This window comes from Nannospalax galili, unplaced genomic scaffold, assembly GCF_000622305.1.
Source record: "Nannospalax galili isolate Female #2095 unplaced genomic scaffold, S.galili_v1.0 scaffold8, whole genome shotgun sequence".
Lineage (NCBI taxonomy): Eukaryota > Metazoa > Chordata > Mammalia > Rodentia > Spalacidae > Nannospalax > Nannospalax galili.
Window position 1 is genome coordinate 2,193,881 of NW_008358318.1, and position 15,347 is coordinate 2,209,227.

The following is a 15,347-nucleotide window of genomic DNA, read 5'->3' on the forward strand; positions in this document are numbered from 1 at the left end:
CTGGAACTCACTATGTAGACCAGGGTGGCCTTGAACTGAGAGATCCGCCAGCCTCTGCCTCCCGAGTGCTGGGATTAAAGGCATGCGCCACCACACCCGGCTAAATAAAATTTATTTTTTAAATGTTTTAAATGGCCAGGTGTGTGTGGCAGCCCACGCTTGTAATCCCAGCACTTGGGAAGTGGAAGGCAGGAAGATCGAGAGCTGAACATCATTCTCAGCTACATAGTGAGTTCCAGGCTAGCTTGGGCTACATAACACCTTGTCTCAAAAAAAAAAAAAAAATGTGTTAACTCAGTAGTAGGGCGGGGTTTATTTTCCTCTGTACACTTTCCAATATTTCTACCGACTGCATTTTTTTTTTTTGCATGCAAAACAAGCACCATGCAGCGAATATTGTAACACCGATGGAAAGGCATTCTGACATCTGGGCCACAGGAAATTAATACCGGTGGAAGTAAGCAGTCTTCCGTGGCTCCAGGTCCAGAAACGCCCGTCGGCTCTGAGCGTCTACGTGGGCGCTCTGCACACCGGACGGAAGAAAAGCAGCAGTCCCGGGCCGCAGGCTGGTGGCAGGCGGGAATCAGCCTCCGCCCAGGAGCCCTACCTCTCGCCTTGATGAGGCAAATGAAGCTCATCCTCCAAGCCATAGCTAGACTCATGGGCTTGTCTTCCTCCACCAACTTCCTGTGTGTCTCACCCAAAAGTGTCCGGCCAGGGCTGCGCAGTCTGTTCCGGCAGTAGCAGCTCTCAGAGGTCCGGCCTCAAGTGGTTCCGGCTGAGCTCCCTTACTGGAACAGATTGGGGAGGCGCGGGGGCGGGGGGGGGGGCTCACTGCTGGACTGCTAGCCACCGTGCGCCTTTGGAAAGGATGGGGGACAGAGTCTGGAGCCAAAGTTGGTCGGTCCTTGAAATGCGGACTGGAACAGTTATAGCTCCCGCAGGTCGCTTGTGTTTTAGTTGTAAAGTCAGACTGGGGATGTACCTGTTAGTATGGGTTAGTCATTGATGGCCAATGTGAGGCTGGATTGGAGAAGAGCCTGGGAGCATGGATGGAATCGGGAAGCTAGTTTATCTTGCCAAGGTAGAGTGAACAGTGAGAAATTAAACCTGAGAGATGGAGAATGCAAAGAAAAGGATTTTCCCATGAAGATGGAGGGATTTTTGTCCATTCTGTAAAACAAACAGAACACCCAGGGAAGAGGCAGGGAAGGTGATGGATTTGTGTTTATACCTGGGTGTTGCTCTCAGCACTTGGGAAGCTGAGGAGGATTGCTGTGAGTTCAAGTCCAGCCTGGGGCATATAGTGAGTTTGAGGCCATCCTGGACTACAAAATGGGACCCTGTCTCAAACACACACACATACACACACACACACACTTCTTCCCAGCAGTGGAAAAGGGCGGACCAAGTCTGTCTGCTGGGCTGGCATGTGGCTCTGGTGTCAGAAAATGATAAAGCAAAGAACAAGATCAATCACAATGGATTCTTTTAGGTATGTTTAGGTATGACATCTGATAGAGCTGGGGAAATTAAAAACCAAAGTGATGACTCTTCATCTGGTAACAACTTATTTAAAACACTGTGTTGAGCCAGGCGTGGGCACATGCCTTTAGTCCCAGCACTCTTGAGACAGAGACAGGCAGATCTCTATGACTGCAAGGCCAGCCTCGTCTACATAGTGAGTTTCAGGTCAACTGTGGCTATAGGGAGACCTTGTCTCAAAAAAAAAAAAGAGAAAGAAAGAAAGAAAGAAAGAAAGAAAGAAAAAAAATATATATAAATTTAATTTAATCTAAAAAGTTAAAACACAATGTTGTATCCAGGTGTGGTGGTACACACCTTTAATCCTAGCACTCTGGAGGCAGAGGCAGGCAGATCTCCAGATCTCTGTGAGTTCTAGGCCAGGCCAGCTGGGCCATAGGGAGACCCTGTCTCAATAAGACAAAAACAAAACAAAACAAAAAACCACAATGTTGTTCCTTCACCTAAACAAAACAAAGGCAAAGGAATGACATTGCAAAATTTGTTGTTTCACCGGCAAGTGTGCAAACCAATACATCAAGTGGCTCATCTGTAAAACCAAGACCTTAGACTTCAAAGGCTATTTTTGAAAGATTTAAGAAAGAGAAATGGAGCCGGGCATGGTGGCACATGCCTGTAGTCCCAGCACTTGGGAAGCAGAGGCAGGCAGATCTCTGTGAGTTCAAGGCCAGCCTGGTCTACATAGTGAGTTCCAGGACAGCTGGGGCTACAGGGAGACCCTGCTTCAAACAAAAAAAAAAAAAAAAAAAAGAAAAAAAGAAAAAAGAAACGTTAAAAAGGTAAAAAGAGGAACTACAAGACAACATTAAGACCAATGGGAAGACCAGAGGGAAGAAGAAACACTGGACCATCACACATAAGCAAGAAGCAAAGACAAAGGACCTGTTTCCTTTTTTACAATCTGTAAATGGAAGAAAACCATTACCTTGGAGGAAAATTCTAACCTATAAGCTGTTGTAAGAGGATTTCCTTGTTTGTTTTTTTTGAGGTATGGTCTCATCATGTAGCCCCAGTTGACCTAGAACTCACTATGTACATCCGACTTGTCTTGAACTCATAGAGATCTGCTTGCCTCTGCCTCCTGAGTACTGGGATTAAAGTCGTGTTAATCAAGAGGACTTTTTTTGACCACACTGAAAAGTTGGATTATGAACACCACCTTGAGAAATCCTTGAAACAAATGGTTGTCAGTGAAAATTTAGAAAAAGATTTTGACAGTCACAGATAGCCATTATTAGGATGATGATGGTCCCATTGCTGCTATTGAAGATTCATTAGCAGAAGATGAGGAGGTGATATATCCTGGTCATTCATGTGATATCAAATTGGTAATAGAAGCCAGGTGTGTGTGGCAGTACACACGTTTAGTCCCAGCACTTGGGAGGCAGAGTCAGATGGATCTCTGTGAGTTCAAGCCCAGTCTGGTCTACATAGCAAGTTTCAGGCAGGGGCTACAGCTGAGGCTACAGGGAGACCCTTTTTAAAAAAAAAAAAAAAAAAAAAAAAAAAAAAAAAAAAAAAACTACACAGGAAAAGTGACTTAAGAGGAAGATATGACCAGAGGGGAACGTGCATATAAATGCCTATAGCAAACCAAAAGTCACCTATGGGGAAAAATAAAAACAACTTCAACAATAACAAAAGACCAATGACAATAAGACCAAAAAAATTATTCATAGGAGAGCCTGGTGTGGTTGGCACATCCTTATAATTCCAGCAGGAGTTCCAGGCCAACCTGGGCTACATAACAAAACCCTGTCTAAAAAGATGGGGAGAGGGACACATCTCATGGAAATTCTCTGTAGCTCCAGCTGGCCTGGAACTTGCTGTGCAGACCAGGCTGGCCTTGAACTCATATAGATCCTCCTACCTCCCCAGTGATGGGAATAAAGGCGTGAGCTACTACCCCCGGCTGGAAATTCTAACAATTTTAATGGTTTCTGCAGAATTTATGTATCTAACAAAAAATAGTCAACTTTTTGTGAAAAAAAACTTCCAAATTCACCCAAAATAAGTTTTTAAAAAATGGACTGGTGAGCTCTTCCGGGGTCAGTATTTGCAGGCACTCAGGATGGTCCAGCGTTTGACATACCATCGTAGGCTTTTCTACAACACAGCCTCTAACAAAACTAGGCTGTCCTGAACTCCTGGTAACAGGATTGTTTACCTTTATACAAGAAGGTTGGGAAAGCACCAAAATCTGTGTGTGGTGTGTGCCCAGGCAGACTTTGAGGTGTTCGTGCTGTGAGACCTGAAGTCCTCATAAGATTGTCCAAAAAAAACATGTCAGCAGGGCCTATGGTGGTTCTATGTGTGCTAAATGTGTTCATGACAGGATCAAGTATGTTTTCCTTACTGAGCAGAAAATCTTTGTGAAAGTGTTGAAGGCATAAGCACAGAGTCAGAAAATGAAATAATCATGAGGCTTTTTTAAGTAATAAAAACCACAGCTTGTTCTAAAAAAAGAATGGACTGGTGAGTAGTAGTGGCACTTTTATTTGGAGTAATCAACAGCTGCCTAATTGGACTTAAAGCCCACTCAATGGGAGGAAACTCATGTGTGGTACTGTAAACCTAGCCAAATATACATAGCTGGATAGGTTGTTATGGACCCCGGGACTACTGAGGAAAGATCACCAGACTCAATTCAGATGGAAATAAAAGATTTTATTCAAGCTAGCTTGGACTGCAGTCATGGTATTGGATTAGAGTGCTGCAGTGGGGAGGGAGAGGGAAAGGGGAACTTTTAAAGCTAAAAACCACAAGAAGGAATGTTGACAAGGTGGTCCTGGAATAACAGGGCAGAGGGTGATCTCAGTCTACATGTCAAGGTGCCCTAAAATAGCAAAACAAGCAAGTTACAGAAGCCAGAATCAGCAGGTAGTCATATCATAATAACTTTGTTTTCTATATGTCTAGAGAACAAGTGACCATGGCAGCATTCTCCCGGGAGGTACAGGAGGAAAGGGGTCAGGGTTTCTGAAAACAATCCTTGAGCTAGAAATACAGTATGGCTAAGCTTCTAAGATGGCTACTCTATGCAAAATGGGGTCAGTTTGGTCAGTACAAGGTCATAGATCTTAGAGAAAACTCCAAGGCTGTCACATCCCTAGACAAATGTAATTTCTTACTATGTACAAAATATGGATCCTTAAATTTACAGATTAGTATCCCAGTCATTACCCATCAAAGAAGCTTCTTTTTCAACAGACAAAAGTTATTACACAGTTCCACAACTGGTCATACACGGAGATTGTCTGTAAATCGCCCAAGCCTAATTGGCACATCTAGGATGCAACCTCTCCACCTAAGGCTCACAGAACATAGAACAAGGGATGAGGAGAACGCTAATGCATCTTTCAGTTCTCATCAATGCAGCTCATTGAAACAGAGGGCCAGGAACATAAAAGATCACAAATGACCAAAACATAGAAAATAAGAGTTTATAGAGTGTGGGTCCTTGGACAGGGCTCTTATATTAAAATCCACCCACCCAGGGCTCAGGGACCATTGCAGAAGAGGGGGCAGAAAGACTGTAAGACCCAGGGAAGAGGTGCATAACCATATGGAAATAGAGTCCTACAGGCTCTTGGGTCCCTTCTCATATGAACCTACAGCAAGGGTACCATCATGCACAAGACCCATGCAAACTCAAGCAGACCAAAACCTAGCACAGAACTGTGGAAATGGACAGAAGATCCCAATCTTAGACAAAGAATTAATTATTAGCAGCTGATTACTGTTGGGTGAGGAAGAGCTGATCTCTGAACTCTAGACAGGCTGACTAGGCCTCAGTGGATGAACTTGCACTGAGGGCCATCTGGGGACACTAACTTGACATGATAGGCCTTAACATAAATGACAGAATGTATGAATTCCATTGTGCGTGAGGGGATATGGGTGGGTGCCAAAGGGGAAGGGGGTACAAAGTTGATTAAGATATTCTGTATGAAATACACAAAAATTCAATAAAAAATTTAAAAGAAATGGACTGGTGAGATGGCTCAGCAGGTAAAGGCACTTGCCACCAAGCCAGGTGACTCGAGTTTGATTTCCAGGACTCCCATGATGGAAGGAGAGACCTGAGTCCCTAAAACTGTACTCTGACCTCCATGAATACCTTAATGTCTGTGTGTGCATACATAAATAAATGAATGTAATAAATAAAATTTAAAACTTCCAAATCAGGGCCTGGAGAGATGGTTCAGTTGTTCAAAATGCATATTGCTTTTGTAAAGGACTAAATTTGATTCCTGGCACCCATATCTGATATCTTGGAATCACCCTTAACTCCAGCTCCAGGGACTCTAATATCTCTCACCTCCACAGGCACCTGAACTCGTTTTATATATATACATACATATATATACATATATATATATATATATCTCCTACTTCCCACACACACACTATTTTTAAAAATAAAAGTATGTCTTTTTAAAAAGCTTCCCAGTGGGCATGGTGGCACATGCCTTTAATCCCAGCACTCAGGAGGCAGAGGCAGGACGATCTCTGTGAGTTCAAGGCCAGCCTGGTTTACATAGTGAGCTCCAGTCCAGCTAGGGCTACTGGGAGACCCTGTCTCAAAAAAGACAAAAAAAAAAAAAAGCTTCCGACTCAGGAAGAAATTATTGCCCTTGTACTCCATTTAATGAGGTATTATGATCAAATTACATGCTTCAGAAAAGGTATATTGAGACTGGGTGTGGTGGTGCATACCTTTAATCCCAGCAGAGGCAGGCAGATTTCTGTGAGTTCAAGGTCAGCCTGGTCTACATAGTGAGTTCCAAGCCAGCTAGTGCTACATAGTGAAAACAAAAACAAAATGTGTTGAAATCTTAACTCCCAATACCTAAGAATGTAACCTTATTTGGAAATAAGGTCATTGTAGATGTCATTAGTTGAAATGAGGTAGAGGCTGGGGTTAGCTCACTGGTAAAATTCTTGCCTAGCATGCATGAGGCTCTGGATTCAAGCCCCAGCACTGTACAAATAGAAGAGTGAAAATCTTAAATGGATCAACCTGGGATACAGCCCCAGGTTACTCAGGTGACTGGGGTGAGTCTCACATGAGCCCAAGAATTCAAGCGCATCCAGGGCAACATAGTGAGATCCCATTTCAAAAAATCACCTTCCCCCCCAAATGAGATCATACATTGGATTGGGGAAATGGCTTTGTGGCTTTTCCTATATGATTGCTGTCCTTATAAGATGGACACATGATTGCTTTGTGAAGGTGGAGGCACGTACAGGAATGACACGTCTACATGTCAAGGAAGGAAGTCTCCTGAGGAAGAGTCCTCATGTGGGAATGACTTCTTTTTGGGGAGGGTCTTTTTGAGACAGAGTCTCTCCATAGCTCTAGCTAGCCTGGAACTCTCTACGTAGACCAGGCTGGCCTTGAACTCACAGAGTTTCGCCTGCCTCTGCCTTCCAAGTGCTACGACTAAAGGCATATGTCACCAAGCCCGGCAGGATATTTTCCTCCTGCAGGCAAAATTTCCTCTTGCAGGCTCCTTTTAAATATTGTGATTTATGGGCTGGAGAGTTGGCTCAGCGGTTAAGTTCTTGCAGAAGACCTGGGTCTAATTCCAGCACCCACATGGCAGCTAACAACTGTCCATAACTCCAGTTCCAGGGGATCCGAAAGCCTCTCTGTCCTCTGTGGGTGCATTTACCTACATGCAGGCAATACATGCATACACATAAAATAAAAATAGTAAATAAGCTAGGTGTGGTGGTGCATGACTTTTATGCCAGCACTCGGGAGGCAGAGGCAGGCGGATCTCTGTGAGTTCAAGGCCAGCCTGGCCTACATAGTGAGTTCCAGCACAGCTGGGGCTACAGGGAAACCCTGTCTCAAAAAAGACCAAAAAAGAAATAGTAGATAAAATATTATAATTAAGGCTGGGCGTGGTGGCTCACGCCTTTAATCCCAGCACTTGGGGGGCAGAGGCAGGTGGATCTTTGTGAGTTCAAGGCCAGCCTGGTCTACATAGTGAGTTCCAGGACATCTGGGGCTACAGGGAGACCCTGCTTCAAAAAGACCAAAAAAAATTTTTTTAATTATTATTTATGCCAGGCGTGGTAGCACACACCTTTAATCCCAGCACTCGGGAGGCAGAGGCAAGTGGATCTTAGTGAGTTCGAGTCCAGCCTGGTCTACGTAGCGAGTTCCAGAACAGCTAGGACTACAGGGGGACCCTGTCTCAATGAGACCAAAAAAAAAAATTGTTTATGTGTATGAGTGTTTTGTTTGCATGTATCTAAGTACACCTGTGTCATGCAATACCCTCGGTGGCCAAAAGAGGGCATTGGATCCCTTAGAACTGGAGTTACAGATGGTTGTTAGTCACCAGTGGGTGCTGGGAACAGAACCTGGGTCCTCTGGAAGAGCAGCCTGTACTCTGAACCACTGAACCATCCATCTCTCCAGCCTGACATGCTTCTTTTTTCTTTTCTTTTTTTTTTTTTTTTTTTTTTTTGGTCTTCTTGATCTTTTTGAGACAGGGTCTCCGTGTAGCCCCAGCTGGCCTGGAACTCACTATGTAGACCAGGCTGGCCTGGAACTCACAGAGATCCACCTGCCTCTGCCTCCCAAGTGCTGGCACTAAAGGTATGTGCCACCACGCCCAGCTGACATGCTTCTTATATAAAACAAACAAGGGAGAACTGTGAGAATGATCTATGATCTTTCTGGACAAATGAAATCTTTTTTGTTATTTTTGTTTGTTTGTGTGTCTGTTTGTTTTTGTTTTGTTTTTTTTTTGAGACAGGGTCTCACTATGTAGCACTGGCTGACCTGGAACTTGCTATGTGGACCAGGCCACAGAGATCTACCTACCTCTGCCTCTCAATACTGGTATGAAAGGCCTGAGTGACCATAGCCAATGCAAAGGGAATCTTACCTAACCTTGTAATCAAAATTAATCCTATATTTTGAGATCATTTAACACTATGTCAGTTTGTTTATAATGTAAACAGGGTTGATAGGCCTTGGGCTCCTCTTGTATCCTAAACAGAAGACTTTAATCCCTCATGATCCTTCCTTGCCCAGAGCCAGAATAATATATCTATATACATGTTGTTAGACTATCAACTAAAAGCAGCAAGTATTTGTTGGAAGCAACTAATTATCTCATTTATGTTGTAAATAACATGTGAGATTAGATTGATAGCATCTCTTTGTGGTTGAAGGTACTGTGTCAGTAAGAGTCAGATGGAAAATCCTTTGATAAGATCGGTTCATCATACTATACTTCCCTAAATCATACTTAATTTTTCAATAAAGAGAGAGCAAGGCCTTCAAGAGAACAGTTCAGGAGAGGTCTGAGAGAATCTGAAGGAACAAGTTCTCAGAACAGATGGGGTCCAACTCTCGGGGTTAGTGGATGCTAAGAGTCAGGCAGGCTCTTTGTTTAGGCATTGCTGTGATGCCGCATTGCATTCTCAGAAGGAACCAACCGTCCTGATACCTTGATTTCAGACTTCTAGGCTCTTGAACTATAAGAGACTAGATATCCCATGATACTTTATTATAGCAGATCTAGGAAATTCATAAAAGAAACAAACACCAAAGAGCGCTGGTTTTGGATGCTTTCAGAGATGGTGCAGTTCACGGGCAACACAACCATACCTCTTAATAGCTGCGCAAACTAAGGCAGTTTCCTCTCTGAGTCCCAACTTCCTCTTTTGTAAAATGGAGACAGTGGTATTTGCCTCTCAGGACTGCTGGTAGGATAAGAAACTGGAAGCACAGAACCCACATATAATAAAAGTTCAAGGAATACTAATTTCCCCTTAAAGCATCACCTGTTCTTCAGAACTAATGATTAATGACCTCAAGAGGAAATGTTCTCATCTCTCAGATCATTCATTCAGAATCCTATTTTAACCAGAAGCTGGAGGGAGCAAGAGAAGTGATTGTTGCATGATTCACTGCAAACTAGAACCAGTGTGTTCAAAATGAGTCATCATCTTCCTCCAGAAATCAGTTCCTTCCCATTTCCCTGGTTTTTGGTTTCTTTTGGTTTTGTTTTGCCCAGATACAGATGCTGGTAGTTCAAGTGAAGTAATTTGGATTCATTTTGTTTCAAGAAAACTTTGAAGATTAATTCTCCACAGCCAGGTACAGTAGCACACACCTGTAATCTCAGCTCTTGGGAGGCCATGGGAGGAAGATTGTGAGTTCAAGGTCATCTGAGCTAACAGTGGGACCCCCTCTTTAAAAAGACAAAAAATTGCTGGGTGTGGTGGCACACACCTTTAATCCCAGCACTTGGGAGGCAGAGGCAGGCGGATCTCTGTGAGTTCAAGGCCAGCCTGGTCTACATAGTAAGTTCCAGGCCAGCTGGGGCTACAGGGAGACCCTGTCTCAAAAAGACCAATAAATAAATACATAAATACATAAATAAAAATTAAAAAAAGACAAAATAGAGCTGGGTGTGGTGGCACATGCCTTTGATCCCAGCACTTAGGAGGCAGCCTGGTCTACATAGGGAGTTCCAGGACAGCTGGGGCTACAAGGAGACCCTGTCTCAAAAAGACAAAAAACAAAACAAAACAAAACAAAAAGAGACAAAATAGTACTTGCAAGATGGCTCAGCAGGTAAAGGTGTTTGCCGCGAAGCCTGATGACCTGAATTAAATTTCTGGAACCCACATGGTGGAAGGCAAGAATTGACCCCTGAGCTCTACATGGTGGTCCACACCTTTAATCCCAACACTTGGGAGGCAGAGGCAGGCAGATCTCTGTGAGTTCAAGGCCAGCCTGGTCTACAGAAAGAGTTCCAGGCAGCTGGGGCTACAGGGAGACCCTGTCTCAAAAAGACAAAAAAAAAAGAAAAAGAAAAAAAAGAATCCACCCCTGAAAGTTGTCCTCTGACTTCCATAGGCATACCCACACAAATACACACACACTATGAATGAATGGGTGGGTGAATAAACAAAACAAATAAATGTGTAGAAAATTTAAAAACAAAACAAAAACATCAAAAAATTAATACTCCATAATTTCATGACCTTGGAGTATGCAAATATTTCTTTCTTTTTTTTTTTTTTGTATTTTTGAAGTAGGGTCTCCCTGTAGCCCCAGCTGTCCTGGAACTCACTATATAGACCAGGCTGGCCTTGAACTCACAGAGAGCTGTCTGCCTCTTCCTCCCAAGTGCTAGGACTATAGGCGTGCGCCACCACGCACAGCTGCAAATATTCTTAAACAAGACCTAAAAAGCACAAAACTGGCCAGGTGTGGTGGCACATGCCTTTAGTCCCAGCACTTGGGAGGCAAAAGCAGGCAGATCGTTGTGAGTTCAAGGCCAGCCTGGTCTACATAGTGAGTTCAGGTCAGCTGGGATTACAGGGAGACCCTGTCTCAAAAAAAAAAAAAAAACCCACAAAATTTGGGCTGGAGAGATGGCTCAGCAGTTAAGAACACTGGCTGTTCTTTCAGAAGATCTGAGTTCGATCCCAGCACCCACATGGCTGCTAACAACTGTCTGTAACTCCAGTTCCATGGGATCTGATGCCCTCTTCTGCCTCTCAAATGCTGGAATTATAGGTGTGCGCCATCACACCTAACTCAAGAATGATAAAGCAAAACCTTATGCACTTTGAATTCATGCGCATTCTTTCAATGGATTCCTAAATATATATATATATATTTTTTTTTTTGGTCTTTTTGAGACAGGGTTTCCCTGTAGCCCCAGCCGTTCTGGAACTCACTATGTAGACCAGGCTGCCTCCCGAGTGCTGGGATTAACAGTGTGTGCCACCACGCCTGGCATAAATATTTTTTTAAAAAACCATAAAACCTAAAGAAAAATAAAGTGTATTTCATTAAAGCTAGGATACCTGCCCATAGGAAGGCACCACTGAGAAAGCTAAAGGCAAACTATAATGAAAGAATACTTTCTCAGTATGGGAAGGGCACATAATTCAGTGGGAGAGTGCTTGCCCAGCATGCATGAGGCACAAGGTTCAAACCCCAGCACTGCTAAGAAACAAAACAAAAACTAGAAGGTATTTGCAATACTGTATTGACAAAGAACTTGATTTAGGGTATATTTTCTTTCTTTCTTTCTTTCTTTCTTTCTTTCTTTCTTTCTTTCTTTCTTTCTTTCTTTTCTTTCTTTTTCTTTCTTTGTAACAGGGCCTCCCTGTAGCCCCAGCTGGCCTAGAACTCGCTATGTAAACCAGACTGGCCTTGATCTCACAGAGATCTACTTCCCTCTGCCTCCCCAGTGCTGGGATTAAAGGCATGTGCCACCACGCCCAGCTCCAGAATATAATTTCAATATTCCTAAATTAATAAGACAAAGGTTAGTTGCTGGGCTGTGGATGTAGCTCAGTGGAAGAGTGCTTGCATAGACTAGAATGCATGAAACCTTGGTTCAATCTCTAGCAGTAGAGGAAAAGAAAAGATAAGAAAAAGGCAAAGGCACTAAGGGCACAAAGACAGACATCACCATCTGCTCATAGCCAGATCACTGCTACCTGGGATAAAAGAACCACAGTGCACAGTGATCATGACTGCAATAGAAATTTGAACCTTGTGGGAATATAGGGGAGGGAGATAAGAGAAAGATGGAGGAGGTAAGACTTGAAATGGATGTGGATAGACTAATGGGGGTTGCTGTAAAGGAGGCAAGAACTGCAGTAAGAAAGGGAACAGTGTGAATAGTCATGGGCTAGACAGCTGTGTGCTCAAAGGAGGACAACGCACAGGGTGTGTGTTACCACCCCAGGACCTTTGCACTCAAGGTTTGCTTTATCCATACACTCTTCTCTTAGACAGGTGCAGAACTGTCGTGGCGCCATCCTTCAGCTCTGCTTACGTGTCACCCCTCAGAGCAGACTGCCTTGACCTCCCTACAGAAACATCTTCCATCCCTCTTATTCATTTTCTCCGTTTCTTTTTCTTGAAAGCACTGTCACTCTTGCAGCATATTGTTATATATTTGTTTTTCCCTCTATCCACTTTCTGTGTTCCCAAGTTGAAGGTAAGCTCCATAGGCAGGTACATCCTCATTGTCTTCTACACAGTCAGTTGCCGACAAATAGTTAACAAACAAGTCAGTAAACGCTTTCATAGTATTCTACCCAGAAGTGCTCGGGGCTCAGATCTGTGCCTGTTATTGAAGACAAGGTGATATTGAACCTAGAAATATGCAGGTAAACTCCACGCAATGCTCCTGCATTGTGACTTGACTGTTGCATTTCCCTGCCTGTCATTGCTTTCCTTCAAATGGGAAAACACTTTGTCATCCCAAATTGCCTAACTTTATTGCTTGCCATGTTTTACAGCTATTTGTGTCTTTGTTTACGTAGCAAGCGTGTACTGAATCCCTACTATGGAGCAGGCAGGTGCTGGGGATGCAAGAGAACATGACTAGTAGACCTCTGCCCTCCTGAAGCTTTGAGCCATGGAGACCAGTAAACCAGCAAGCAATTACAGTGGAGCCTGATGCTTAAAAAATTTTACAGCCACTTTTGTGGAAAGAGATGTATCTTTGCTCTGGAAATTGTTATTGAGTATGTTAAAGCCGTAATGAAATGCTTCTTCTAAAAAACAAACAAACAAAAATACTATTTTAAAGATGGGGAAAGGAGCTGGATGTGGTGGTACATGCCTTTAATCCCAGTACTTGGGAGGTAGAGGCATGCGGATCTCCATGAGTTCAAGGCCAGCCTGGTCTACATAGTGAGTTCAGGCCAACTGGGAGATGATCCTGTCTCAAAAAAAAAAAAAAAAAAGATGGGGAATGGATGGAGATGTAGAACCATGGTAAAAAACACTTGTCAGCTGGGCAAGGTGGCGCATGCCTGTAGTCCCAGCACTTGGGAGGCAGAGGCAGGTGGATCTCTGTGAGTTCAAGGCCTGGTCTACATAGTGAGTTCCAGGACAGCTGGGGAGACCCTGCTTAAAAAAAAAAAAAAGACCCAAAAAACAAACAAACAAACAAAAAAAACACTTGCCAAGCATGTATGAGGCCCTGGGTTCAATCCCAAGTACTACAAAAAAGGGAGGAAGGGGAAAGGGCAAAGCACTGGGAGTGCTAGGCACAGCAGCACACACTTTGTAATCCCAGCTGCTCAGGAAGCTGAAGCAGGAAGATCACAACATTGAAATCTGTCTGAGCTATGTAATGAAACCCCTGAAAGAGTAACAGGAGGAGGGGGAAGGGGAGGAAGGGAGGGAGGAGGAAGAGAAAGAGAAGCAAGATGAGGAGAAGGAGGAAGAGGAGAAGGAGGAGGATGGGCAGGAGGAGGAAGAAGAAGAAAAGGAGGAGAATAATTTGGTACAAAGGTGGTCATTCCAGCATTATATACAGCATGAAACAGTTGAAGCTGGAAAGATTGTGGCAACACACAACTATAATCCTGGCACTTGGGGAGTGGAGGCAGGAGGATCAGGAGTTTAAGGTCATCTACATATCAAGTTCATGGAAACCTGGGATACATGAGACCTGTCTTTTAAAAAATTGAAGCTGGATATAATAATTCATACCTGTAATCCCAGCATTTGGGGACTGAGGTTAGGAGGATTTCAAATTCAAGGGCAGCCTGGGCTATGTAGTAAGTCCAAACCAGCTTTAGCTATAATGTGATCCCCTGTCTCAAAAACAAAAATGATCAGGCTGGGCATAGTAGTGCACACCTTTAATCCTAACACTTGGGAGGCAGAGGCAGAGACAGGTGGATCTCTGTGAGTTTGAAGCCAGCCTGGTCTACATAGTGAGTTCCAGGTTAGCTGGGGCTACAGGGAGACCCTATCTCAAACACACACAACAACAACAACAAATGATCACAATCTGTATGTCCAAGAATAAAGAAGTACACGTGTTTCCTGGACTATTACATTGCTGTTACAATGATCTCATGAGGCTCAGATGTGGTGGTGCATGCTTATAAGCCCAACATTTGGAAAGGAGAAACAGAAGGATCAGGAGGAGTTCAGAGTCATCCTCAGCTACATAGTGAGCCTGAGGCCAGCTTTGGTTACATGAGACCTTGACTCAAAAAAATTAAAAAGCAAAAATCTTATGAAATAGTTTTAAAAATACATGACACTCAGGGGCTAGAGAGATGGTTCTGTGGTTAAGAGCATATATTTTTCTTGCAGGCTCCCAGCATCCATGTCAGCATCCATGTCAGATGGCTGACAACTGCCTGTAACTCCAGCTTCAACACTGGGTTCTTTGGGTACCTGCACACACACACACACACACACACACACACACACACACAATTAAAAATAAAATAAATCTTTAAAAAATATGACATATATAAAAATGTAAAGGGCTAAAAAGTAGTATGAAAATAATATGGCTTCAATCTTATTAACATGCATAAAACAAAAGGAAACACACAGAAAGTTAAAAAAGTGTTGATGGCAAGACTATTCAAAGCTCAGTGTTAGGCACTTTTGGAAGTCATGTTCACATGGCTCAACTTGTTTGTATTGCTGAAAAGATTCAAACCCCAACTCCAGTGCTCCCCATCACCCAGGATGCTTCATCTCAGTCATGTGACCTTGGTAAATTTATTTACTCTGTCTCTGGGCCACAGTTGCCTTGTTTGAAAAATGGGCCTAAAACAAGTCTCTATCTCAGAGTTGTTGACAAAGATAAAATGGAATTGTGTATGTTGATGACCTGACACACTGCAATCCCTGAACAAATGGTGGCCATCATTGGGCATGATGTTTTCTTTCTTCTTTACTGTATTTTCCACATTCTCTATAATTATAGTTTTCTTGAAAATTCTAAAACTATAAATATAATTTAAAAGTATTTATTATT

General features: G+C 43.2%; 1 protein-coding gene and 2 pseudogenes across 1 annotated transcript in view; 2 read left to right on the plus strand and 1 right to left on the minus strand.

Moving 5' to 3' along the window:
* The window catches only part of Tefm (transcription elongation factor, mitochondrial), an 8,441-nt gene extending 7,757 nt beyond the window's left edge, over window positions 1–684 (minus strand). The window contains exon 1 of the mRNA XM_008821619.2: window positions 608–684. Within this exon, the coding sequence (XP_008819841.1) occupies window positions 608–662 (55 nt within the window). The 5' untranslated portion in view covers window positions 663–684. The remainder of the gene's footprint in view (window positions 1–607) is intronic.
* Window positions 685–1,507: 823 nt separating this feature from the next.
* On the plus strand, window positions 1,508–2,773 carry LOC115068172 (annotated as a pseudogene).
* An 835-nt stretch (window positions 2,774–3,608) lies between these two features.
* LOC108490124 lies at window positions 3,609–3,962 on the plus strand (annotated as a pseudogene).
* The last annotated feature ends 11,385 nt before the right edge of the window (window positions 3,963–15,347 follow it).